Raw genomic sequence first — 27,466 nt, 5'->3', positions numbered from 1 at the left:
GGGCAAGGAGAGAAAGATACAATTCCTTCTGTTTTCCGGCAGGTAAATAGCTGAATGGAAGAAATGTCAAATATCTAAAAAGGTAGGCACTCATTATTCCTGCTAGAGGTGTAAAGATCACAAGTTCGTGTATGTTTCAGGCTGGACCTCTTCTTGTAGTGAAAGGATGCACACATTTATCATAGAACCCTAAACTTTTGTCCAATGCTAAGGATGGAGATTTTTTGGGTTCTGACCTTATACAGCGCTGCTTCTTAATTTTTGTATATGTATTTACATTATCTTGCTTGACAAAGGACAGTATATAAATTTCTTTTTAAAATAAAATAAATAGTATGCATATTGATACTTTATGCATAGTCATGTATGCACTATAATATGAGAGCATCATCCATATTTTTAATTGGACCCAGGGTGGGGAGCTGACTTCTCATCTAAGTTAAGGAACAAGATGAGAATTAGAAGAAACATCCATGGAGATGTTCCCATGGAGCTCAAATCAAGTTATTTAGATCTTTCCTCTAGGATTCTCCTCTGCTGCTACTTGGTTTTTCACGAGAAATTGTAAAACAAATTACCTGAGGATCTGAGAGATTTGGTGGTTCCTGGCTGTCAGCTAATTTAAACTCAAACGAGTCTTGAAAAATTTCCCCTCCAAAATGACGGTAGTAAATAAGCCCGTGGAAGAGATCTCTTTGGTAAAAGCTAAACACAGGGATACCTTGAGAATCCAACAAAGCACAAAAACCAATTTCAGAAAATACTCCATTTCATTTTTCTCCTTCACATTAAGGTTTCATATTGGAACCAGACCATTGGCTCTTGTATCCCTAATGCCATCTATACTGATTATCAGCAGCTCTTCTATGTTTGAGGCATGTTCTGTCCTTTTAAAATCATCTTTTGAATATAAACAGCTGCGTCTCCTCCTTCCATGCCTTCTAATCTCACCCTAGAAATATTGCATGACTGGTTCAACAACCAGCTATCTGGATTAATATATTAACAGCTATTGTTCTGATTAATAATGGCATCTTCATTTTAATAGACATAGTTACTCTATACCTTTTTTCAGAATGAGGGTCACATTCCCAGTAACTTTCAAGGCAGAGCAATGGATGAGACTCTTACCTATATATATTAGGGTATATTCCAGCCAATCAAAAGACAGATTTCTACAGATTCCCACCCACATATTCTCATCCTCCATCCATCTAAGGAAAAGGTCTTATTATAGTCCAAGTGCATTTTCAGCCATACAAAAGCAATCAAGGAGAGCATAGAGCAAGACTAGTGAGGGGTGTGGTCTTGGGAGAGGATATGGCCTGGTCAGGGGCTCAAGGGCTGAAAAGAGAAACATTTGATCCCAGGTCTGAGGTTCCCAACCCCAGCACTACCTGGTCCATCTGGGAAGTGTTGCTTAATAAGTTCTCCAGCACTGGGTGGCTTGGATATTCTGTAGAGGATATAATCATCACTCGAATCAAAATCAGTAGCCATAAGCATATGGTTTTCAATAAGAACTGTGCTGCCTTCTTCCAACTCAAAGACAAGATTGTTCACTAGGAATGGTGGGGTGTCGTCTTTTGGAAGAATGTTAATAGGAAATCTGTGTCTAGCACTGTGCTTTTCATCAAAAATTCTGAAGACTATGTCATCCTTGGTTGTATCACTGTCATCATGATGGTAACGGACAACTCCATTCCTGAGATCTTTCACTGCAAACCTGAAGCCTTTGTTACCTACACAAGACGAAAGAAGAAAAACAGCAGTTCTTCTCACTACTGGTTAACATGCATCTATTTAATACAGTTACAGATAGGTAGCCGTGTTGGTCTGTCATAGTCAAAACAAAAAAATTTTTTTCCTTCCAGTAGCACCTTAAAGACCAACTAAGTTAGTTCTTGGTATGAGCTTTCGTGTGCATGCACACTTCTTCAGATACACAGTATCTGAGTATCTGTGTATCTGAAGAAGTGTGCATGCACACGAAAGCTCATACCAAGAACTAACTTAGTTGGTCTTTAAGGTGCTACTGGAAGGAAAAAAATTTTTTTGTTTTGACTATTTAATACAGTGGAGCAGCATGGCTGTAGTTACCTATGTTTAGATATAGTTTCTTTCCCTAAAGACTAGTCAATTTAATAGATTGGTTACATATAATTTGATGCCTATGCACATATTCTCCAGTGAATGGGAGCCTGGTACTATGCTGTCTTTATGCAGCAAAACTGGATGGATTGGATAGCATATGCTTACCAGATTTTTTTCAATGAATCCGGGGACACATTTTTTTAATTATTTTTTTTTAAGCTGAGTAGCAACAGGGAGTCAGTAGTGGGGATGGTGAGGCCAAAGACCCTGGGCCCAAGCACACATGCATGTTGTATAAAGGTGCAAAGCCCTTCTTTTGCACCCTGTGAAACATAAATGCACAGAGTTTTTAAAAAACTGGGCAACAGCCGCCCACCTGCAACTCCCGAGCCTCCCCTGATCAGTCAAAACAAAGGGGGAAGGGGACAGGATATCTGTACCACCAGACGTCCCCGGTTCCCTTTCAGCAGTGGCGGCAGCAGCGGCAGTCAGCAGCCCGGAGTCAACCTGGTAGCACAGTTGGCTCTGGCTGGCTTCAGGAGCTGCTAGCTGCCGTGACACCGGCCATTTTTCCTTGCCGGAAGTTCCAGCAAGAAAAAATGGTGGGCGCCACGGCAGCAGGCAGTGAGCAACTCCTGAAGCCAGCCAGAGCCAACTGCGCTACCAGGCTGGCACCGGGCTGCTGAGGCTGCCGCATTTCCCAAGGACAGATTTTCAAATCTGGGGACATTCCAGGGATGGAGTTTGTCCAGGGACAGATTTGCAAATCTGGGGACGGGGACATCTGATAACCCTGGGATAACATGCTTGTAGCATGGATATATTAGCTGACATAATATTAATATCCATGTTGAAAAAGTAGTGGGATAATTTGATTTGACAACCCATTGAATCCAGGTCACATTTACTTACATGTAGGAGCCCTGACTTACTTGCACAAAGGTTACACAGAGGTTAGTTTGTATCTTGTCTTTATTGAGCATTTGTTCTGGTTTGTTTGCAGGATGTCTATACATCTTTGCATGAATCATTAACTCACTCCACACTTTTCAATGCATTTCTCTGTCACTTTCCTAAACTCAAAAAGTCTGTTCCCTTTTTAAAGTGGTTTTTTTTGTGCTAGAATAACAAAGCACTTTAATTGCACAAACCTAAATTTCCTGGTATGTTCTTAAATGCTTTCTGCAAAATACTGACACCGTTGAGTGCCTTTACAAATGAAGGAAATAGATCAATAACTGAACATTATTACAGATGAAAATATTGCCATCTGTCTTGCCACTTAGGCAAGTTAAAGCTCAACTCGGTTTCTAGCAGTATCTTCATAATGTTTTCCTCCACATCCAAAAAAAGGATGCACTTTCCACCACAATAAAACCATCTATTTTGCTTCAAGCAAAGGTCTGGTGGAAAAGTTCTAATTTTTATTTTGTACTCTAATTACTGGGGGGGGGGGGGGGTGGAGACACACATGGGAACTTTCAATTTTAAATTCCACAAATTTGAGACCAAGAAGCTACATACCTCTGATTGTGAGCCAGCCATGATATAAGCCTTCCACCACAAGAAGCTGAACAGCATCAAGGTTATCATTATCTACAATCTGAAGAGACTCCCAGGTAATTGGACGAGACTGTCCTTCCAACAAGTCAAGCCCTATATAAGCAGGTATTTCAAACACAATGAAGTCATATGGCTCTGAATGAGCTCATAGAGCAATTCAGCATTAAAGGCGCCATGAGCTTTGCTTTCAGCGTAAGCAATTGCACTAGGTGGGAAAGTAATGCAATTGTGGGGGAAATTCAGCAAAGTTAACTGGTTTGATACTTAGGAGTACAGCTGTGGTTCGAGGACCCGACCCCCGCAGTGTGAAATGAATACACATGGACACGTGATGTAAGGTTAATGGGCAAGGAAAGGCCACAACTTTATTGATTACAGCAGTGAAAAGGTATTGGCTTAGGCATTGGATCTCTAAAACAAGTGGGTTTATTCACCAGTAGGTGGAGCCTGTTGATGCTAATCCAACTATAGGCTCTCCCCTGATGTCACCGAGGGTCGTGCCATGGCCTCCCGCCAAGCAGGCATCGGACAGAATACACGACCGCCAGATTCCTTTAACGGAATACCCAAAAATTGAAGGCATAGGCGATGGCCACACCTAGCCCTTCGACACACCACAACACATTATTCCAATGCCTAACCTACCCACCAATACCACAAAAGTTGTGATGATTGCTACGAGTTAGGCGAAAAAACCAAAAAGCCTAATGCCAAATGGAAAAACTCCTACCAGGCCCCCTGGACAACCAGGGCGACCAACCTAAGGTCCATAGCAAGGCCAATGACCTAAGCCCTAACTCAAAGGGAGTGGACGACGGCGAAGAATGAGGCCGGGGAAAGGCTGGCGCTGCAGCAAAAGGCTGCTGAACACGCCCCCTCTGAGGCACCTGGTTGGGTGCCTGCCGAGGGGCGTGGGCGCCAGCCAGGTGAGGTGGAGGCAGGGGGCTGATGCCCCCTGCTAGGGGCGGTGCTCGGGCTCCCGCCCACAACCACTCCCCTCTCTTCCAGGGAGGAGAGTCTTTAAAAGAACATGGTGATACAAAAGCAAGAGGCAGGATTCTATTCAGGGATGTTTAATTTGCAAGCAGGTCGTTGAGATATTGCAAATGGGTCACTGCCAATAGGTTTGTGGGTTCTCTTTTTTTATATGTCGGATATTCCCTGGAAAAGGTAAATCCAGCATAAATTGGGAGGGAAATATGGGCTGGCATTTTGTGCGCGCATTGGAAAAACTTGCATGCATGAGTAACACCAATTCCGCACTAAAGACCCATCTGGAAGTACTGATAGTAACATGGGTTTGTCATATTTGGAAAATAGGGTTGTTACTGTAATCCTGTCACTGGCCCCATCACAATTCAAGCAGTAGCATACCACTTTGAACAGTCATGGCTTCACCCAAATATTCCTGGGAACTCACATTTTCTCCCTCCCGAGAGCTAAGATTCCCACAGTTCCTTAGGTAGGGGAATTGGTTGTTCACTGTCGGAATTGTAGCTGTTTGAAGGGAACAGGGGATGGCCAAACAACTCTCAGCAACCCGAATGAACTAAAGTTGTTGTATAGTTCAGATGTATAGTTCAGATGGGACCACTATATTGTAAATATAAAGCACATCTTTCATATGGATGATAAATATGCCCAGTTACCACTGTAGAATCCTTTTCTCTTTGAAATCAAATTTATTTGAACCATCCTACGTCTGCGTTATCACAGCACATGGAAGGGGAATCCGCTGCAAAACCACATCTGTGAAGAAAATCTTCAAGGGGATTTTCCTTACCTGTGTTCCGTGCAACTCTAGGAGCATTTGTTACTGCACTTCGAATTGAAAAATGGACCATGATAGGGAAGCTGTTCATGAAGAGGCTATCAATTGCTTGAAACTCAACCTAGCAAGCGAGAGAGAAAAGATTAATTCAGTCCCTTTGTGACTGTTGAGCTGTAGGCATAGACTAGCTTGTGAGCACCAGGGGAGGGGAGCAGTTACATCCCATCTCTCACCTCATAGTTCTGTCTCTCAGAATGAGAGATATTAGATGGCTGGAAAGCAACTTTTGTATCATACAAATCCTGCCAAGTGAAAGACGTAATGGCCTTGGAGTGGTCATCCAGGTGGGTAACATATCCCTGAGGAGGAGGTTTAGTAATGTTGAATAGCAATCTTTCCCTCGGGGTTTCTTCATCTTCGGCATCCAAAGTCACTGTCGTGAGAGGAGTAAGAATGAACTCATCTATCTCCAAGATGAACATGGACATGAATGCAGCTTGAGGTTGTCTGTTTGGAATGGCCCCTTTTATCCTTACAGGAATCCACACATTTTCTGCCTACAAACAAGGAAACCAAAGTCTCTTCACAGTCAGTGCAGAAGAGGGGCATTAATATATTGCTTTTAAATGTAGTTCAAGGAACTTTATTTGGGTTCAACTGGGTATTATTACAAAAAAAGATAATTACTGAAAACAACTATTAGTTATCAGATTCAAAAGGCTGGTTTTCAGAGGAGGAGGAAATGATCAATAGGGTCTGTTTTAGAACATTTGGAGCAAGTACTAAGACATATATTTTGTGGTATCTGGTAGTCATTTGTCTGGAATAATGTGCTCCAAGTAGGACTAGGGAGAAATTGAATTCAGCTTGGCATTAAAAGGCAAAAATACCCAATTCACAATATGCAAACTGAAAAAAACAGACATCCTTTGAAATTTGCACTTCTCAGTACAAATTTTGTGACGGATACATAACTAATGCAATGAATCCATGAACTATACTGAATTTCCAAATACTATTGTAATAGTAATATTCCATTCCATTAAGGTGCAGCTGTGGGTGAGGTAGGGGGCAGAATGGGAGCAGGGCCACTCCATCAGCTCCGCTGAGAGAGAGATGCTATATTTAGTTCCTCCTCCTCCTGGGTTCAATAAAGTGTCCATCTTGCCACACAATCAGCATGTACTGAATCTGATACATAGCCAGGGAAATTAACATGCAAGTAATTTTTTCCTAGAGTTTTTGGGAGGGAGGTTGGGAGTATGGAAAAACAACAGAAAGTTTTGTGGAAAATTTGATTCGCTGCTTTGTCCTTACCTGTAGCTGAAATCTGCTCTTTTTGTCTCTGATTTCTACTTGTATGGATATATAATCCTTATCAGGTGATGGGGGACTGAGGTGTTGGTACCTAAGTCTCATCTCCAGAAAGTCTTCACAGCTCATCTTTAGAAGGTGTATTTCTTTTAATCCTGAATGGCAGGCACCATTGCTGGGACAAGGCGGTTTGGATTGTCCAGCTGAGGGGGAAACACAACTTTAGAACAAACTATTTCTAACCTTCTAAATGATCTTTCTTTTATGTAATAACACAAGCAACCTTTAAGGGATTTACATATTCTGAATATTGAATGAAGACTTTGGATGACCTTGTAATTTAATCTACACAATCCTCTAATTTAAGCTACACAATCTTTGAAACAGGGGGTTGTGCACACTAAAGACACAGATCTGCATGCCAGAGAACCATGTCCAATCCAGTGGCAATTCTGATGCCCTGAAGTGCCACAAGACTTAACTTCTAGCTCAGTAGTGATGACCTACAGTATTTGCATATTCAGCAGAACCTCTTTTATCTAAATGACTGGGTTAACAGAAGATCTCTAGATAAAACAAAACACTATCTATTTAATACACCCTTGCTTTAATCTGTATCAAAACTGGAAACACATTTCATAATTCATGGGTATATATTCCCACCAGGACAGTGGGAATGCATTCTTCTTCATTCTCCTTCCAACTGAAAGAGAACCCAATTAATATTGTCTCCCAGCATCTTACTGTCCCCTTTTAACTAGACAGTTGGTCTAAAGGATTGAATCGTGCATGCTGGACAATGGTGAGGGAACAGGGATCCCCCTAGATCTGCTGTATATAGCGCAGGCCATGTGATGCCAGTTCAGTGACTACAAGCACACATATGCCAACAGGGTGCCTATAGAACCCCATCCTACCACTCTGTCCCCTCAGATGCTTGAAAGAAGCCTTCCATCTGAGCCAACGCTAAGCTGTTTCAAGATGAAATACATTTTTGAGTGTGAGAAAGAGGGAGGCAATTCTTGGGAAAGAGCTTACAGCTGGGGAGGGGAAAGTTAAACAAGATTAAAAATCACCTTTTTTTTGTTTGGTGTATGTTGACACATCTTCACTTTTCTGTATTTTAGAGTCCTCAACAACTACTTGCCCAACAGCAGGAAACAGTAATTCAGACGACAAGATCCTCACTGTGCAGGCTTTACCTAAACCGTTGTACTTGAAAGTCAAAATGTTTCTGTCAATTGGCTGAGAAATCCCAAAGAATTCTGGAACTTCTAGAGACACTTGTCCAAACTGAACAAGACTCAGTTTGGGGCTTCTTATTGTTATATGAAGAGTAAACATCTCTACAGCGGTCTCTAGTTCTGTAAACCTGTAAAAGGGAGACGGCAAATACTTCCTGGTGAGCAATGACAATCTTTGCATGGAAATTTAGAAGACTGTAAGTACAAAACATTCCCTCCTAACATTTTAGGGGCACCATATACAAAGTTTTAAGGGTTGCTTGATTCTAGGAATCAGCTTTTTGACTGCTGTTTTTATTGTTCCGCACAGAGAATATATACACTTTGATGTTTCCAACAGTTAATGAATTACAAACATAATGATGTAGAAAGAGCTCTGCTGGATCATAACAGCCTCTGGTACTAGAGACAGCACATAGCCAACACAGCTAGTAGCCATTGATCGTAGGGGTGGTGCATTGGCCACAAGCTGCAGTCCGGATCCCAGTTCAGCACTTTGGAAACAAGTCTGATTTGATCTTGAAGTGCTTTGGACAGGCACCCCCAAACTCAGCCCTCCAGCTGTTTGGGGACTACAATTCCCATCATCCCTAGCTAACAGGACCCGTGATCAGGGATGATGGGAGTTGTAGTCCCAAAACAGCTGGAGGGCCAAGTTTGGGGATGCCTGGCTTTGGAGGTTGCCTTATTTGGTTTGGGTCCAAATTCCAATCTGGAAAAGCAAAGCTCCATTACTGTTATGAGGAATAACTCCCCCCCCCCTTTGACAGAATTATTTATAGGCTCAGCAGCCACTCCTGAAATGGCAGAAGAAAATACTATGGATGGATAAATGACATAGAACTGCAGACAAAAATTTAGAACAACAAAAATAGTCAAAGGTTCATTCCTTTGTAATAGTGGTGTGTTTTTTGTTTTTGTTTGTTTGTTTGTGTGTCAGAATGAAGCTTTGGAGGTTACAATCTAAAGCAGAAAACTAGTACAAGAGACTGCCCTTAACCCTTTGCTTTAATGCAATTATTCCACTAGAATGGCCCCCTGAAGCTGCTTTTTGCCCTCTGGGGGGGCTATCTATAGCAAGCCAATATGCACCCCCTTGTTTAAGAGCCTGGAATGCTAACAAATATATGTATCCTCCTAAAATAATTATATATGCAGAACTGCATTCAAGGAAAACGAGGCAAAACCTGTATACTCTCAACATCACACGGTCTTCATTTAGCAGTGGACAACCATTGTGGATGTATTTCACTTCACTGGGTAAGAAATGGCAATCAAATACCTAACAGGAGAAACAGAAACAAATAATGAGCAAAATGGACTTGTTCCACAAAAATTCAGTACTCAGGCCCAGTGAATGAAGCTTGTAAAAGCCCAGTTCAAAAGCAAGGCAAGCTGTACAGGACCACAAATGAAAACCCAAGGCAGAGACAAAACAAAAAAAATTTTTTCCTTCCAGTAGCACCTTAAAGACCAACTAAGTTAGTTCTTGGTATGAGCTTTCGTGTGCATGCACACTTCTTCAGATACACTGAAACAGAAGCTGCCAGATCCCTTAAACCCCTTACTCTTAGTGCCCCTAGGCTCCAGCTTCTCAATTCCTCAAACCCTACAAAACCCTATTACTCTTGAGTAATAGGTTTCCTAAGTGCAACAGGGGCTTCCCTCCCCCCCCCCCCGCCCGAGGTCATAAACAAGATGCTGAGCAGAAGAGGGGGAGGGAGGGTATAGAGTTACCTTCTGCTGTTCCTGGAGCACCACTTCTGCTGTCCAAGATGGGAAAGTTGTGTTGAAAGGAATAGGTGGGTTGTGAGAGAAGGAGATTGGGTGAACATCTAGGTTATTTGCAAAGGTTGGATTGGCTTGTGAACTGGAGATGGGTTATTTATGATGTTGGGGGGGGGGAGTTCTGCTCGTTTCTGAGCCAACCCAAGGAGAACAGGATAAGACAACTCATGTGCAAGCTGTTTTTCCATGCCCACACATTTGCATTCACAATTTGCTCATATTCAGGAGGTAATTTTATGGTGTGTAAATGTTGGGCAAGGACGTGACTTGATTCAAACTGAGATTCGTGACATGACTTGATTCGAACTGAGACAATGGAGCCATAAACATGAGAACGGCTAAGCTAACATGGCTGTTCCATTCAAACTGACTTGCATTTCATATCTAATTAGAAATTAAGCCAATAAGAAACTGGACTAATGATACTTACCTGAGGTGTAAGTTTCCCAACTCTTTGTGTCACAGGTTCATTTAAAACCACCTCCACCTTGCAAGAATCTCTCTCGTTAGAAATATTGAACTGTAGTTCATTTTCAGTTATGTACGCAGCGCGTCCTCTTTCAACGTGGATTTCTTTATTCACCAGGACCAGCTTGGCTCCTCTTAGAGGTTCAAGATTCTCAAGGACAATAAAAATAGTCAATGCTACGAAAGCATTCATAATTTCCATCTTCTCGGTGCTGCTCCTTCCTTTAAGTCATTCAAAGCAACAATTGCTACAATAGTATTTTGGGACTACTGTTCTCTTTTGCTCAAGAAATAGAACTTCCGCTATCCCTTTGATTAAATGTGCTTTGGCTCATTTTATCTTCAAGAAATAAAACGAAGTTACTTAGTAGTAATGCTTTTCTCTAAGGCAGCTCAGGAGCTAGGATGTTACAATGGAGTGATTCACATGTGCCAATTGACAGTGTTCAGCGGACAGCAAACGCTCCCCTGTTATTCAAAGAAATCAGAGTTACTCTACTTGAACAAGAAGAGGTAACGCAAATGCAGAACAGTAGCTTAGAAGACACGCGACGAGAAAGTTTACTATGAGTTGGGTCCAATTTCCATGCAATGTTTCTCTGCTTCCACTCTGCCAACATCATTCCTTTTTTAAGACTTCTGCCTGTGCTGTTGTTCCCTATCGACTTGGGAAATGAGGATTTTATTTCTCATAGACTTTGGACAGAGGAGGCACAGAAGAAAGCTTCAAGTCTCTGGGGCACAGCAGCTCTACCCGCCTGCTTCTGCTGGGTTGTGGGTTGAGATGGTGCCCTAAAACTCACAGAATGCAGCAGACACACAATTTCACTTGCGGTGGGGTGAACAGCAAGGTAATCTTATTAAGGATGTTTAAATAATAATAATGAAACGAATACTCAGTTACAATGAGGATGCAATCACACTCAAGAAGGCAGAGAAAGTTGGTTTCCATTATACTTGCAATGTTTTCCCTCACTCCACCTAGTGGGAAATGTCATTGCCTCTTTTCATGAAAGAACATACTGAGGGAAATAGGTTTGGAAGGCAGATGCAACATGGATATTCCTAGGCCACTGTAAAAGGCCCTCCAAAAAGAAGGCAAAAGCAAAAACAGACAAATAGCAGAGGAAACTCTTCCCCTTTCAAAGTGGCCAATCCGCATAGGAAAGCTTTATTAAAATACAATGGAAGAGGGAAGAACTCATATAATCCAGACTAAACTAACTACTTTCAGTTCCCATTAAAATTAAGTCATGATCAACTTGAAATCAATGGGACCCAAGGTCAACCGACTTAATTTAGAGCTAGCCCAGTGTCTGCAATTCACAACATGTTTAAAGCTATTTGACAACATGAGCTCCATTATGTCCTTCAGCTTTATTATTGCATCAGTTTTAACACTTGCTTATCGGTAAAAAACAAACAGCCAAATGCCTTTCAAATATTACTCCACATTCAGCAAGGCTGGCAACAATCCCAGTCTGCTGGTGCCCATTGCTTGGGAGTCAACTAGAACCACAGTTTGTCTCTGACACAGTTCCTCGCTATATTCCACCCAGGCTATAGCTTGCGCTTATCTGGTCCTAGCAAAGGGTGAGAAAAATGAGAGGCCGAACTAAACTGACCCATCAATTGACTATTTTTATTTGATTGTGCTTAAATATTGTCAACTATTTCTGGAAGCCCAGGATGTGCCTGTATAGGTGGTGACTTTATTTCTTCCTCTTTCCATTATCACACCATTTGATAACAAGAGCAGGAATGAAGACAAGCCCAGCAGGCCCTTCTCCTTCTGAGGTGTTTTCACTGTAGTGTGCTCCTCAAGCCATTCTTCCCCAACTATCATAAATAAATGACAAGACACATTGGTGTAATATTTTAAAATACTTCCTCCTTTTACCATTTATGAGACAATATAAGAGATTATTTTGTCCAACATTTATTTTACTGCCACAATAAATAATATGCAGACAGGTTGTTACAATTCCATAAGATTTAATGGTAAAAGAGAGTATTAAATTGTAACTACTTTATAGTATAATTAATTTGTAGAATCCTCCCATTTCCTCCCACTCTGAGAACTAATTTACATGCTACCAAGACCCCAAAAAATGAAAACCATTTAATTGCTCTCCTATTCTTTATGGACTAGGAGTGTTGAGAAAATTAATTCTGTGTAGGAGCTGACCATGCTAGGTGTGATCCAATACACATGTCCAGTGCTCTTTTTCTGGGGAGACGCAGAGGTATGCATACCCCTAAACATTTTGTGAATCTTTGTACTTTTGTCCATTTACTGTATTTATTTTTCCCAATTTGAACTATAAAAGGGTGACTTTCTTGAGTCAAAATGAGAATACCCCTAAACATTTTTTTTAGAAAAAAAGCACTGCACATGTCTATATTATGATCCAAGAATGGCCTGTCAGATGTATATCAGCGGAGTTCACTCCAAATTATGGAGCAAATTGAAATCCTCCCCAATCCCAATCTTTTCTTAAAAGAAATAAGTGTGGGGAGTTCCTACTATCTTGCACTTATCCCTTGTCAATTATTTCCCCCATTGTTCGGCTTTCAGGGAGAGTTTGAGAATACATTTTGAGAAAACAATTTTGGTGTATATATGTATATGTTTCCTTCAGGCCTTTAGGCCATCCCCCTAGTTTTCAGAAGATAAGTCTCCGAGTTTGGCATGAATGCATCTTGACTCCAAAACACAATTATGTACATACAAATGCATAAACTCCAAGTATCACAATTTTTTAAAGTGACCAAATATAAAACACATAAGTTCATTTAAAGGCAAAGAACACACAGGTTGTCATCTATGACAATTATAGATTGCCTAAGTCAGTGGTGAGGAGCCAAATTAGGCCCAAGAGGGCTTGGAGATTTGCCTGCCCAGGCCATTTCTGGCAAACCAAGTCTACCTTTTCCCAAGCCTGATGTCAGGAATGGGTAGGCCCCTGCTGTGTTTGAGTTGAAGTAAAACTGTAGTCATTCCAACATCCCCACATACAGCCGACTGTTCAGACCTCCACACACCCAAAGGGAGTTTCCACATGTGTTCAGCAGAACACGTGCAGAAACCTCCCCACATTTGGGAACTCTGATAAGGCAAAGTTCTCAACTGCAAGGATGCTTCTGAACTGAACATATTTTTAAACCTGCTGCAGATCTTCATGCTGAACATGTGAAGGTGTGAAAAGCAGTCCACCAGACAAGGGAAGGTTGTGGGTAATAGTTGCATGTGTATTCCCACCACCTCTTCAAGCCTTTGTGCCTTCAGGAAATCAACTGAGTGTGGCTGGTGATTGCACACATTCCATTAAGTGCTAAAAACAGGAAGCAGGAAGCATACCTTTGCTTCTGTAAAGTTCAAAAACAGAGTCAATGAGTCTCCTCCATTAAGACTTTACATGTATCTTCGTATGGGGGAACGAGGTGGCAACTTTCCATTTTTGAATGTTACAAATGAAGCACCAAAACAGGAAGTACAACACACTGATGATTCCTGTTACAGTACAAAAGGGGTCAGAGAACCCTTGCTCGTTTATGAGGTGCACTGCGGCTCCCTGCTGATATGGACATCTCTAATTGCTGTACATTGTTGCTGCTGTAAAACAACATAACATCTTATCCACCTTTATCATACAGTTATTTTACTTCATTACCACATCTAGGAAACTGGTTATGCTTTCTAATGTTCACTTTTCACCTTCCAACAACAACTTCAAACAACAACTCAAACCGTAGCACAGGTCTTTCACAAATCTGGATTTTAAAAAATCCTCTTATGCAAAATATCTGTTTCCTCGAGACACCGAGGCAGCTAGTAACCCACCTTTTGTTGTTAGCTGCAGGGCTCACTCTTTTTTTGCCATGGGAAAACAGAGTAGTATGAACATAATCAGTCCTTTCATTGTACACAGTTCTCAGTTCCAGTCGCAGTTAGACAATTTGCTGACAGACTTTACACACACACACACACCAGTTATTCTCAATTGCAAGGGGCAATACAGGAGTTCTAAAGCTTCCCTCTCCTACAGAGCAAGGCTGAAAATGCACCTGCATCTTTTAAGTTTAAAATTAATAAGCCAAGTTACGGGATCCCCAATGCTAATTAGCAGAGTCCCGTTAGAGTCCCCTTTCCCCTCATGCTAATTAGTTTAGGGGGGTGGGTAGAATTCCCACACAAGAATGGATAAAAAGACAAAAGTATCCACAGGACTCCTTTGATAAGCAACTCACTGGAGGGGAGGGGGAGAGAGACAGAGCAGAACAGCCCATCTGTGATTTTAAACACCTGATTGCCTGAAGCATGCAGGTGTGTAAAAAAAAAAGTCTATTTAAATGGTGGGAGTCTGCAGGAGAAGAAGAAAAAAATGCCACTGCAATTCACATGAAAATCCAGATTCCTAGCTAGTTGCATGAATAATTTATTAACAGCCATCTAGAAAGGGAGAGTGACACCTTTGTTGTCTGCTGAACCAGCAACAAGAAGATCACTTGCCACGACAAAGAAGTCTTCAAAACAGAAAAGCTGCAGTTTGGATAGCAGCAAACACATCCTTCTTTAGTCTGCCAAGGCACAATCATTTAATTTGGTGAAAAAAACAGTACCTTGCTAGAGTATATTCCTATGGCAGAGAGAGGAGACATCTCAACATATTTTGAATTTAATAAAATAATACTCTTCTGTCTTTTGTAAACACCAGATACAGTATATATTTTAAAAATACACAGTCATGCTATTTGTACTGAAAAGCATATTTTCTAACGGGCATTTTAAGTCAAAGTGCCTACTTAATTCTGAGCGTGAAATTGCAGCACCTTTTCTGTCTGCTCTTGTCTAATATAACAGTTTTTCTTTCTTCCTTTTTAAAATGCCTGTCCTCTAGTCACCCAATAATGTTTCTGAAAGGGAATGGAAAGCTAGCAAGCCTGCCAAGAAAAGGAAAAATCAAAGCCATACCTGCAAGCTGCAATACAGCTTTAGGAATCCCCCTCAAACTTTTTCTTTTCAAGTGCTTTGAAAGTGGAACTTTTTTTCAAAATGGTGGTAATGTTCCTCAAAGTCACTTTCAAATCCTTCAAGTCAAGCTAACCCAGAGCAAGGGAAAGAAATAAGAGGCATTAAATGTAATTGTCCCAGAGCAATCTCCTCAGAGGAGGAAGAAAAAAAACAAAACCTTAAAATGCAGGAAATCTGTCTAAGTCAAGCTGGCCCACTACTCACAGATGTTACTGATTCAAGTGAGATAGCAATTCCAAGCTCCAAAACAGATTCCAAGTGAGAAAATAGGAAAAGTCATTGGTTGCTATTAGATACGCATTCTGAAGGGGGGAAAAGAGAGAGAGACAGACAGACTCAGGGAGAATGGGCAGTGAGGAATTTGTGGCCTGGATTAGAGGCTCCATGATAATTAAGGAATCGTGACAAATAGGGATTCAGCTGACCTCTTTTGCAGAAAAGATACAAGAAGTGAAGGCTGAAATCCAAAACCTGCCTACTAGTCATGAAGCCACCTTAACCTCAGGGGGGGCCAACTTCTGAGTAAATATGCTTAAGAGCCACGCAGCACAAATTCTAACTTCTAGAATTTGTTAGAAGTATTTCAAAATGTTTTTGAGGGCTTAATGGGGCTTGAGCCATTAAGAAAACAAGGCCAACATGGAGGGAAACAGTGTGATATTATTAAATTGCCTTCCTGTTCTCTTTCCCCTGCCTCCGTTGTAATTTTGTAGCAGATCTTAAACTTACCAGGATAGTTTATTGAGACCCAATTTAAGGAATCTTTATGTATCCAAAGTCCACTCCCTGTTTGAGAATACTAATGGTATTTTTTTTTTACCCATTTGGCAGCAACTTTAGCTGTATTAGAAGCCAATTCTGAAGTTCCTTTTGGAAGCAGAATGTCAAGCCATGAGAGGAGAGCCTACTTCTGAAAGCACTGCTGGGTCCACTGAAGTCACTCTGGATCTGAGCCTAATTCTGCAAGGTTGCTTCCATGTGGGAGCTTGTTGTGGAATCAGTGCTGCTCTCACACACAGGTTTTTCACAGCATCTACTCGACAAGGATGTTTTCAGAATTCCATCCTGTACTTTTAAAAGCATTTAATCACCTCACTCTGGAAAATCCATTCAAAAACACCTAACCATCACTACAAGTCGTAAGTGCTTGTTTGCTTGCGTGCTGACATTTTGGTAGGTGGTTTCTATCGCTGCACTCCTGCCTCTCTTTGTTCCCTGCCTAGCACAACTTAGCCATTTTGCTTCTGGTGGCCCAAACAATTGAGCAGGCTGATTGCCCCATCACAGGTGTCAGAATTCATTCAGGTTCCACATTTCCTCAAGGGCTGAACGTTGTAATTGATCCCCCACTGCTGCAAGGAGGACTAGTCACTATCAGTCCAAACAGCACCAGGCTATTATAGATGAGAGGGCGGGAGGGAGATCTGCAACAAAATGTGAGGAGCTCTGGTTCAGGTCTCCAACCAACCACCCAAAGCCTTTCTTAGAATATTCCATTCTACTGTCTCCCACGTTTTATGTTCTCCCCTCCACCATGGTCAGTTGACATTCTTTACACTCTTGAGTATGATCACTCTTCCTTGGGATGTTTGGAGAGATGACTTTTCCCCCCTCTGGTGGTGGTGGTGGTGGTGGTTTTCTCTCCCTAAAAACTTTTCCTACTTTATCAAACTTGAGATTTTCCCAAGCCTGTTGATCCCTCCCTCTTGTGTGTAGATATTGCCATTTTGGTCACATAGGATTTCACATTTGGAGAAAAAAGTTCACTAGGAACACACTGGATATGTGTTTAATAATTAGTTCATAACGAGTGCAGAAAGTTACATTGCAGTGCAATAAAGAGCTCAGAACAAGTTATACAAAGCATCCAATAATATTCTTGTCTGCTGACTTATGAAATGCCTGTTCACACCTAGCGGCTTTGCACACTCAACCAGTATTTTCACAGGCAGTAGTACAATGCAATGTCTCTCTAAACACACATGTAGAATTTCGCTAGGATTGTTTATTTTTAGAACTTTATACCTGTTTTTAAAAATGCACCCAGCTTGGACGAGGTGCAATTCTGCTAATTTCTTGGTCCATTTTTAAAAAAAACCAGTTTGTCAAAAAGAGCTACCTCTAGGTCATAGACATAGAGGGACCAATGGGATGAGTCCTTATCAGAAACCTTATCAGAAGCAAAGTGGTGGAACTTGATAAAACAGAACAACCCATGTGACTGAATGACGCTCCAAAAATATGTACAATAGTTATCAACCAATGTGTAAATAGGTGGCATGATACACATAATACACCAGCGAGCTAATCATGATACTTACATAGAGAGAGTTAATATTAAAGGATGAAGTGAACAGTCTTCAAAGAATTGTGTACCAGAAGCTACTCTCCAGAAGGCAACAGCTAATTTATACACTTCTCTGACTGTTGTGTACTGAACTGGAGTGTCAGCATGTCATGACTCATCATAAAAAACTTCAGTAAGGCTGACACTCCCCCTACCACAGACAATTCCCATGGCAGATAAAGAATTAACTTTGCCTGAGGGAGCACGCAAGGCAGCTGAGGTGGGGGACCAGCTGTATCACGGAGAATGATCCAAGCTAAACTACCTAGTTTCAGGCTAACTACCTGAAGAAGTGCAGCGGCAACTTAGTAACTGAGCTTAACGTGCATTTTTAAAACCATTAAACATGGAAATAAACAACAAAGCACTCTTAGTCAATTTTTTTAAAACTCCATGCTTCAAATGTTCCATGTAGTAGATGAGTAAGACATTTTGCCCTAGCCTTCCAGTTCTGAATTTTAGCCTATACATATTTAAATATGAATTTATGCATTTGAAATTATCAGGGCATGCTTTAAAAAAAAACACTCTTTCACAAGCCTGGGCAATTTCTAATGTGTACGGGCAGGTGGCAGCTTTTCTATCAATGCACCCACATTGCATAGAAATGTCACTTGCAGAATGTCTTTTGTCGTTCTGCTATTAAAAACGCAAGTGCTCTCCCAGAAAAAGAATTGCATGCAAGATATAAAGCAGCCGGGGGTTTTGTACCACTTGCTTTCAGGGCCTGAGCCAGCTGATCTTCACTGACCTGCTTGTCCCAAGTTTACCATTTGAACTAGGAGCGGTGGGCATCTCAAAGGCAGATTTGAGGCAGTGGGTGCCACAAGAAAAACCTCCATCAGGGAGTACCTTAACATGCTATGCAGTCTTTAGAACAGCAGTGAAAGCAGGAGAACGTTTCATCATCATACCAAATTTTCAGCAGCCCTGAAGAAAGCAAATCCTAAAACAGACAGAATGCACATCACAGTTAAAGTGAAACTTTTTTGAAGTCAAAGTTAAGCATGCTCTTAACCTTTCCACTGAAAACAAAGGGGACATAAAGTACTCAACTTTGAATGAATCATGCACAAAATCCATAGGTCATTCTCCCCCACCCTTTTTTTATTCTAAATTATGAAGCAGAGCACATATATAATTTCTACATAACTAAATTTTAGTTTAGAGTAACTGAGGAAGAAATATACACTTGGGGAAAATATAAACGCTATCCTGAGAGAAAAAAGTCATTTCCTTAAAATCTCTCTTAGAACAAAGAGCACTATGCCATTATTTTTTCAGGTGGCTTCCTGTCATTGCTCTCAAACAAAGACCGCCAGTCACCTTTGGTCCCTTGAACTCCAAGGCAGTGGCATTCTTGTGAAAGCTGAATCGCTACTTTCATCTGTTGATGCAGTGGAGTGGATCCATGTCTGGAGGATTAAAAACAGCCTCTCTCCGAAAGAACTACACAAAGGAGGGACTCTGCTTTCTGAGTAAGCAACAGCTGCCAAAATAATTGGTGTGAATCCTATTAGTTAAGAACAATTCAGGAGTCAGACTGAGGCAAGCCAAGCTGGACGACCCACAGCCACTATCATATACACGCAAGACCATTACAAAACAAGTATTTCTTTTTGTATTGGTGGGAGCTTAGGGTGCATTGTGAAATGTGCTTTGCTGAGTGATCTCTCCATACCTCTCGGTTTTAGCTCCAAACAGTCCTCGAATGTATCATGTTTGTCTCCCACTATACTGCTTATGCAAAAGTTGGGAACCTGTGGCCTTCAAGACTTATTGGGCTCCAACTCCTATCAGCTCCAGCCAGCATGACCTAAACAGACCATGATAAGGGGCTACGTGTACATTGTGGGAGCCTTGTAGCCATCAACAGGACCAGTGGCGCGACTTGGGCCCCAGATTGTGGGTGCCCAATGGCGCACGCGCACGACGTGATGTCATGACGTCACTCACGCCATCATGTGCATGCATGTTCTGCCTCCCACCCGCTACCTTGTCTCCGGTGGCTCTCCAGTGGCAGCAACTGGGCCAGGGCCTCCCCCTCCCCGTGGGGCCTCTGTTGGGGCCCACTGCAGCTGTGGACGTGCTTAGGCACCCACAGTGGAAATTTTGTGGGTGGCAAAGAACCCAGGGCCCCTCAGAGTTGGCACCTATGAACACAACACCTGAGGCACTTGGCCCCCAAAACAGGACAGAAACCCAAGGAGAAAGCATGCAAGCAATCAGGTTTGGCCAGAGATACCTGGAGTTGGGCTGCCAAAAAGCACTTTTCCTACGTATGGTACAGTGGATGCGGGCTGAATGTTCTTTAATTCTACAACCCTATACATGATTACTGGGGGGGGGGTCAATGGGGCTTATTTCTGAGTATACATGAACAGGATTTCAATATAAATCAGTAGGATCAACTGCGAGGAGCTCATGTACTGAAGATATGAAGGGTTTGCAGAAAAGTTATATTGATCAACTTATTTTGTCCATACATACCTATTTATCATAACGCTCAGCTAATTTCACAATGGTGACACTGCCATCTCACGGGTTGTTAAATATTTTATGATTAATAGCCTCTTACAACAACCAAATACTTGCTTGTATTCCTCAAAAATTCTCTCCTGTCTGCAGATTCTGCTGTCTGGTCTAAAGTTTACTGCTGAGCTTCAGGTTTCACATACCATATACTACTGTGGGGAGATGGCATGTTCTCCATGGCTGCCTCATTTTTAATGCAACAAGAAAGGCGGGTGTTGCTCTTACTAATATTATAGCTGAAGGTTGATCACATTTGAAGCCTGACCGAAAAAAGGGTGGGGGGAAACGTCCTGTGGCTCGCTTGGTGATTTATGACTATCCCTTCTGAACAATAACTATTTATGCATTCATTTATTGTGTCGCTTGGTGTCACATTTTTGGCAAAGTCACCCAATGCTGTGTAGTGTGCCCCATTACTCCTTCCATCAGAAGATGTTTAGCAGAACTGCCATTTAATAATGATTCTGCCTTTTAATTTGCTTGAATGAGACTACCGCTTGTACCGCTTTACTCAGCTTTTCTTTTGATTAATGGGAATGCATTTCTGTACATGGCGAGAAAGCCGTGAGCGTTAGGGATTGTGCGAATTCCAATATCAAGTTTCAAAGGTAAGAACCCAAAGGGCTTAAAGAATGTATTGTTTGGAGGCTGATCCTTAATGAATTGAAGGAATATATATATATATATATGCTGGAAAATACTTTTGTAAAAGTTTCTTTAAGCGGCGCAAACGGAACTTCTTGGAAAGGAAAGACAAATCAATGCTTCCCGGCCTGGGTTAAACTCCAACAGTTGTGCTAGCAGAAGCCAGCACAACAAGTCCTGCTAGTGCAACAGGGCCTTCCCTTTTCTCCTCCCCCCATGCCCCCCCAAGTCAGCTTGAGGTGAGGGTTGGGGGGGGAACAGAACAACACAGCCGGGGGGGGGGGGAGATCATTCTCTCTTGCAGAAATGCTTGCACTGACAGAAGGATCATAACAGTGCAATGCTGAATTTCTCTCATAAATCATAGCAATAACCATTGAATAAGGACAATATTCAAGTAAGTTGGCATCGTTTAATAAAACTTGTGTTTCCAAAGCAGGTCAGATTACATAGATGTAATACATTTTGTGCAACTATGAAGGGAAGGGTAGACATTTAATCCACTAGGGGTGTTTTTTTATTATTATTAAAGTAAATAAAACAAACCAGAACAGAAGTACAAATATGCAAAAAAGCAAAAAGAAAATGAACTGCTTTTTTAAAAAATCTACTACTCTTTGATATCAGAACTTTAGAGGTAGAAAAAGAATTATAGAAGCTGGAAGTGACCCCAAGGGCCATCAAGTGCAACCTCCTGCAATGCAGGACTAATGCAGCTAGAGACTCTATTAAATAGTCCATGTACTGAAATAGCCACGAGAGGACTAGAAAGCTACCTTCCAGTATTAAAATATTGAATTGAATTCAATACCACAATGATTCAGGCAGCAGCACTGTTGGTGTTAGCAAAGTGCAGATGTCAAAGCAGAATGGAAGACATGATGAACAATAAATGTTGGCTCTCCTACTTGATTAAAAACATTAAATAAATAAATTCCCAGATACTTATGGTTCTAGGATATGACTTGTTGCTCTGATACTGGTTAGTATCACTTAGCACAGCTCAGCTATGGAACTCCCTCCCACTGGAGACAGCGATGGCCACCAACTTTGGAAGGGGATTGGACAAATTCATGGAGGATAAGGCTATCCATGGTCCTAGCTTTGCACTGCCTCCATGATCAGAGGCCACGATGCTCCTGAATATCAGCTGCTGTAAAGTGCAGGAGAGGTTGACAAGCATTCTTGTGCTTGGCTCCCGCTTGTGGGTGTCTCACTGGCATGTGGTTGGTCCCCATGAGAACAGGATGCTGGTTTGGAAGGGTCATTGGCCTGATCCAGACTCTCTTTATGTTGGTTATCTGTGATAACTGTATGCTGATTTCATGGCTTTTATCAGCTAGACTGGCTCTCCTTTTGGAAAGAAAGGATAAAAATATGAAATGAAATAAATATGGTGCCTGCATTCATCTGGTAGTTCTGATGCTTAGAAGAGTGTGGACCACCGTGCTTAATGATTCCATTTAGAATTCATTGATTTCTTTTGCTTTTTTGTATGGAGTTTACTTGTCTAATCACCACACACTTAACCAACTCATATTTTGCTGCACAGTGCAGAACTGCACTGGAGAGCTTCCCAAACTCTAAAGTGAGATCTCAGGTGTACTTTGTGCGCACTCTTGCAAGAAATGATGATATGATTCAGTCTTCCCTGATTACTCCCCTAACTACCACCTTGGAATATTTCTACTTTTTTCAAAAGGCAATGGGTGAGTCCTAAAGCCTCTTTCAAAACCATTGAAAGTTTTACCAGCAAATCAAGTATTTAATCCAGAACAGAGCTTTCCGTTTCTATTCCGTATAATGTAACTCTAATATCAGCAAAACCTTATTGCCTCAACTTGGATTTTTCCATGTACTTCCTCTGGGACCCACAATAAGCTGATTGCCAAATAACAATGAACTCATCTCAAATGCAAATGCAGCCTGAGCCAGGTGAATAAATTGTCTATTATTAGGCTTTTTCATGCAGTAAATGCTTTTGTTTCCTGCTCCTCTGTCTTAACACCTGCTGTTGCAATGGATACCAACTTTCAGAGCATCACTCCCCATTAACAACAGAATATAAACTAGTATGGAATTGCTTATACAGAAAGTGATTAACTTTTATAAAGGGGGCTTTGTTGAAGCAATGAGGAGGGAAAGGCACACTGTAGTGGAACTGGGGCAACGCTGAATATAAATCATCAATCTCCATTGAGTCAGGGCAGCAAAGGAAAGACATTCAAATGCATAGGATGCAGTGAGGGCTGTTAAAGAAACACAAGGCCGTGTTTAGGAATTAAATGTTTATGGGTAGTGGTAATTGGAGATGGCGGTGGCAGTTGTTTTTACTGCTGTGCAAAAGTGCTGTGTGGGACAGGAATACGGAAGAGATATAACCAAAATTAAACAGCTTTGAAACACAGCCCCGTGTCTATTCTTTTCCGGCAAAACTGAAGTGGGAAAGAAGGACATTCTAATCTATTGACTGATTCTATGGTTGGGGGGAAATGGCCACCACTACGTCACGTCTTATGACTGAGGCAGAGAGGAGTAATCCAATACTTACTTAGGAAGAATATGAAAGCAAACACGCCAAAACCAAAGTAGAAGCAGAATGAAGGCAGGACCACAGCATCCTCAGTGACAGCCATGGCAACTGGAATGGAGAAGAAGAGATGGGTGACGTCTACTTCAAACATGGAAGGAGAGAAATTCTTTCCTGTAGTACACTTATTCAGTAGTTGGGGAAAGGGAATTTGCAGAAGCAAATATTGGTTGAAGACCCTTTAGTTACTTTCTAAAATAACCTCATATATTTATTCATCAACTTAAGAGATAAATTCCTGCCTCTGCTGTTTTACAATGGTATCACATGACCTCTGCAAAGTGGGGTCAGGGGGCTTGTGAATCTGCCTGAGCCACCAAAGATAAACAAATCTGGAACTCATTAGCCTTCGGGAAGCCGTGTTTTGGTGCATGCTGGAAAAAGAGTTATCAAGACTGTACTGAGGAAGGTTGATCTATGTCTTTCCATCTCCAAATGTCTGTTAAACTGCCAGCAGGCTTCACATGGGCCCTGAGAGGGTTGGGTTTTTCTGTTCTCCTGCATTGTTTAAACTGTCAAATGGTAATGTGTTCTTGGCTAATTTATTACACTGATATGACAAGTTATGAGTAAATGGATTCTTGTTTACCGCTGCTAATAACTAGGTTTACATTCATTAAGATCATTCCAAAGATTAGCCTTTTCATTTTGCAGGCTACAATAATAAGACCAACGCTTTTTAAGTGGTTAAATAAAATTCTATATGGTGGACCCACTTAGGTTAATTGCTAGAGTGCCATCCATTCCAAGGGAGCCCTTGCACTGCCAAGTCGCAGCCTCAACAAAGCTCAGACTGAATCATAATGAAGAAGCTGCTGATAATGGGATTCATATTTGAACTGTATTATACAATAGGAAAATATGTGCCAGTAACAGAAAATCCGCTGCCTGTGTGAGCTGTTTTGGTTTTGTGAACTAAGCATCTTTAAGGCCAGAGAAGCCCACAGTTATTGTTAACCAAATGGGTTGCATCCAATGCAGCGCTAAGTGACTCATTCTGTCTGCACAAGGATTTATGCTTATGCAATGGGACTTTCCCCTCCCCTTCCCTCACATGCCCACTACATTTGATCTGGGGGCTCCCATAACCTCCAGAGCAGATTGGGAGCAGGCAAGGGGCACACACACAGGGAGGAGCAGTGGCGGAGCTTTGTGCTCTGGCACCGGGGGCAGAGAGCAGGTGAGGACGGGGCTGGCGCGCATCCCGGGTGCAGGGTGCACTGCCCGCAGGGGCGTGGTCACATCCTGGGGGTGGGGCATGCCACCTGCGGGGGCGGGGTGCCCAGCTCAGGCGGGGGGCAGCCCCGATGGAACCCCATCGGGATCACGCTGCCAGGGGTGGTGCGCTCCCCCTGCCCCCCCTCTTCTTCCACCAATGGGGAGGAGAGAGGGGGAAACTTCCATTGAGCAAACATAAATCCTTGCGCTAACAGAACAAGCACACTGCATGCCACCCTGAAAGTCCATACCTTTGTAAATTTCAGTATCTTGTGATCTCACAATTGCATATACTTTGTAACATGGACAGAAGCGAACATGAGTGTCGATGCAATGATATTTAAAACCAAATGCTGCATTATATTCATTCTGAACGAAAAATGAAACTTTCTCATGGGATATGATCTGATGGCATATGAAGCCATTGCCTTGCTGAAGCTAAGCAGGTCTGGATTTCATCAGTGCCTATATGGGAGCCACATGCATACTGCCTTGGGTTCCAGATTGGATTAAAGTGGGGTATAAATGTGAGAAAGTAAATAAAACTTATGCAAAAGCTCAGTCCAAGGGGCACCATTTCAGATTTCATGGTATAGGAACAAAACAGATGTTGGAATAAATAAAGAGGTTTAATGGACAATCAGCTGTAACTCCAAATTGACTCAGGCATTACAATGAACTCCAAACACACTGATCTGGGGGAGCAATGTTGAAATATGATTGTTTCTCACATGGATCTGTGGAAGTCCATTTCCTACCCCTAGTCTTTCCTGGAATCTAAACTATTTTTCCTCTACCAACCATTTCTCTATGCAAGTCTTTCTTCCTGGGGGGGGGGTATAGATTATATCCCCCAAAATATAAGGGGGAAGAAGAAGCCCACCTTCCATTAGTGACCCTTGGTGTAACAGCATTGTTGCTAGGTGTTGACATTTCTCCCTACCCCAGTCTTTCCATGTGTCTCTCCCATCAACCTCTACTTCCTGCCCCCTTATGATTCCTACCCACACCTAAACAGTAACATCTGCCCTTGTGGGTGAGCCACAACAGTTATCATTATGAAATTGAACAGGCATCAAACCCTCAGATGGAGTGACCAAGACTTCAGATTTTAAATATGCCCTTTATGAAAAGCCCCTTAATGTATCTGCCTACAATTTTCTAGGATTAATCCATTCTGAAGAAGCTCTTATGTCTGCAAATTCCATTCACTTCTGTAAAAAAGGGGGGTAAATACATCAATTTTAGTTCCCTCTTCATAGTTAATGGGGAGAAAACAGTGCTAAGTTTTTAACAGAGCTAATTTGGTCTGACATAATGAGCTGAATTGGAACAATACAGAGTGGTTCCAAAACAGACTGAATTGAATCCCAAAGCTACAGATGCAAATATTAATCAAATCTTGTGGCTGGTGTGCACCCTGATAATTTATGCACATGTGTGAACCAGATCCCTGGTTTAGAGATTTGGAACGCAGACATATTTTCTCTCTCTTGAACTGTAAATCATGATTATTAAATTTTGCTATGCCACCATATCCCTACAGTATCCAAAATGGTGGCATTTTTTCCCCTATAGCTGCTTTCCCAAATACATCCTCCCATATCTCTGTTCTTTATTTTCAGTCCTTGCTTCTTCACACTTTTAAATTTTTTGATTTCTACCCAATTTATCCACATGAGCCCCCAACAGTATTTTCTGAGAACGAGTTTTTTTACTCTGCATCAAAAGGAACCCGTTAACATATACTTGCTTAATTTTGAATGCAGCATAAATGTGCCTTATTTCAAAAGGGGCTGATCCTGCCTGTACGGCTAGGAAAAAATGCTCACTTTAGCAAGTTGTCAATCTCAATTAAGACATCAGCATGTCAAACTAACAGGTACGGCAGGCTGTACGGTCTATTGTTGAACTGTGTGTCAGGTGAAACAAGTACTAATTATACACTTAGCCAAATACGTCTGTTCAGAATTGCTTCAAAACTAGGGTCGGCGCTGAGCTACTATGAAATGGTAGTTTACCCTATTTTGGCTTCTGCCAAGTGGCAGGTGGCCTCAGAAATATGCAACTCAGCATGTTTTGTTTGGTCCCCACAGCTGTTCTGCCAATCAGTTAAGGATGGCTGTGACTAAATGCTAATTAGCTTCTGTTGATCTGCATCCTTGAGCAGCTTCCCTGGATTCCTATTTTGATACGTCAGGTTGCCAGTTGGATGTGTGATTGAATTAAGAAACTGGGAAAGATTTCCTTTTCAGGGCTGGAGGGGTGGGGGAAGAAGTAGGGTCTGAAAATCCTCAGCAAGGGCTTTTGCCGCTCTTGATTTGTGCTTGGCAGTTGCTGACACCAGAGTGGTAGCAAAGTCTCAGTGCTAGAGGGTGCTGCCTCCTTTCTTTTGAGCACAAGAGAACCTCCTCCTAGCCCTATGAAAGTCAGGCATTTTTACCATCTGGTCTGCAAGCTGACATAGGCACATACACTGACAATCGCTCTTCGAGTCTGCTGCCTCACTTAGGACCCAGATGATGCCTGCATGGTGGCTGAAAGTGGACTTTGAAAATAAAATATGACCAGTTTTGTTTTTATTTTGTTTTAAATTATATAGAACAGGAAGATTTCTCTATTTTTGCAGCTCTCCCCTCCTCCTTTTTTTTCTTTTTTCTTTTTTAAATGCTTGTCTGGCTGAGTTTGCTATTGCTGCTAAATCTGCTGGGAAGGGAAATGGTTGAGAAATAGGACTACTGGGACCATTGTGTTTAGTCTTTGCACCTGTATTTCATCAGGACAAAAAAAAATGATCTCACTGAGTAAACATTACAAAAACAATTTTTGAAATTTTTACTTGGCTTTGGTATTA

The 27,466-nt window shown here is 41.8% G+C and overlaps 1 protein-coding gene across 5 annotated transcripts in view; it reads right to left on the bottom strand.

Moving 5' to 3' along the window:
- Positions 1-19,192, bottom strand: part of LOC310765776 (FRAS1-related extracellular matrix protein 1-like) — a gene marked incomplete at its 3' end in the record, with an annotated part of 128,109 nt that extends 108,917 nt beyond the window's left edge. For 2 of the 5 annotated variants that reach the window (XM_083621210.1, XM_083621207.1), the window contains exons 1-10: positions 15,218-15,506; positions 10,205-10,710; positions 9,174-9,268; positions 7,819-8,114; positions 6,746-6,945; positions 5,662-5,985; positions 5,441-5,549; positions 3,619-3,750; positions 1,398-1,742; positions 579-721 (exon numbers count right to left, since the gene is read on the bottom strand). In XM_083621210.1, coding sequence (XP_083477336.1) covers positions 579-721; positions 1,398-1,742; positions 3,619-3,750; positions 5,441-5,549; positions 5,662-5,985; positions 6,746-6,945; positions 7,819-8,114; positions 9,174-9,268; positions 10,205-10,444 — 1,884 coding nt within the window. In that variant the 5' untranslated portion in view covers positions 10,445-10,710; positions 15,218-15,506. Of the gene's footprint in view, positions 1-578; positions 722-1,397; positions 1,743-3,618; positions 3,751-5,440; positions 5,550-5,661; positions 5,986-6,745; positions 6,946-7,818; positions 8,115-9,173; positions 9,269-10,204; positions 10,711-15,217; positions 15,516-18,375; positions 18,571-18,950 lie in introns of those variants that run through there. The other 3 variants (XM_083621208.1, XM_083621209.1, XM_083621211.1) reach the window with 3 other exon arrangements.
- Between the last annotated feature and the right edge of the window lie 8,274 nt (positions 19,193-27,466).

The sequence above is a fragment of the Podarcis filfolensis genome (assembly GCF_964270895.1).
Source record: "Podarcis filfolensis genome assembly, chromosome: 6".
Taxonomy (NCBI): domain Eukaryota; kingdom Metazoa; phylum Chordata; class Lepidosauria; order Squamata; family Lacertidae; genus Podarcis; species Podarcis filfolensis.
This window is presented reverse-complemented; position numbering and strand designations above follow the sequence as displayed.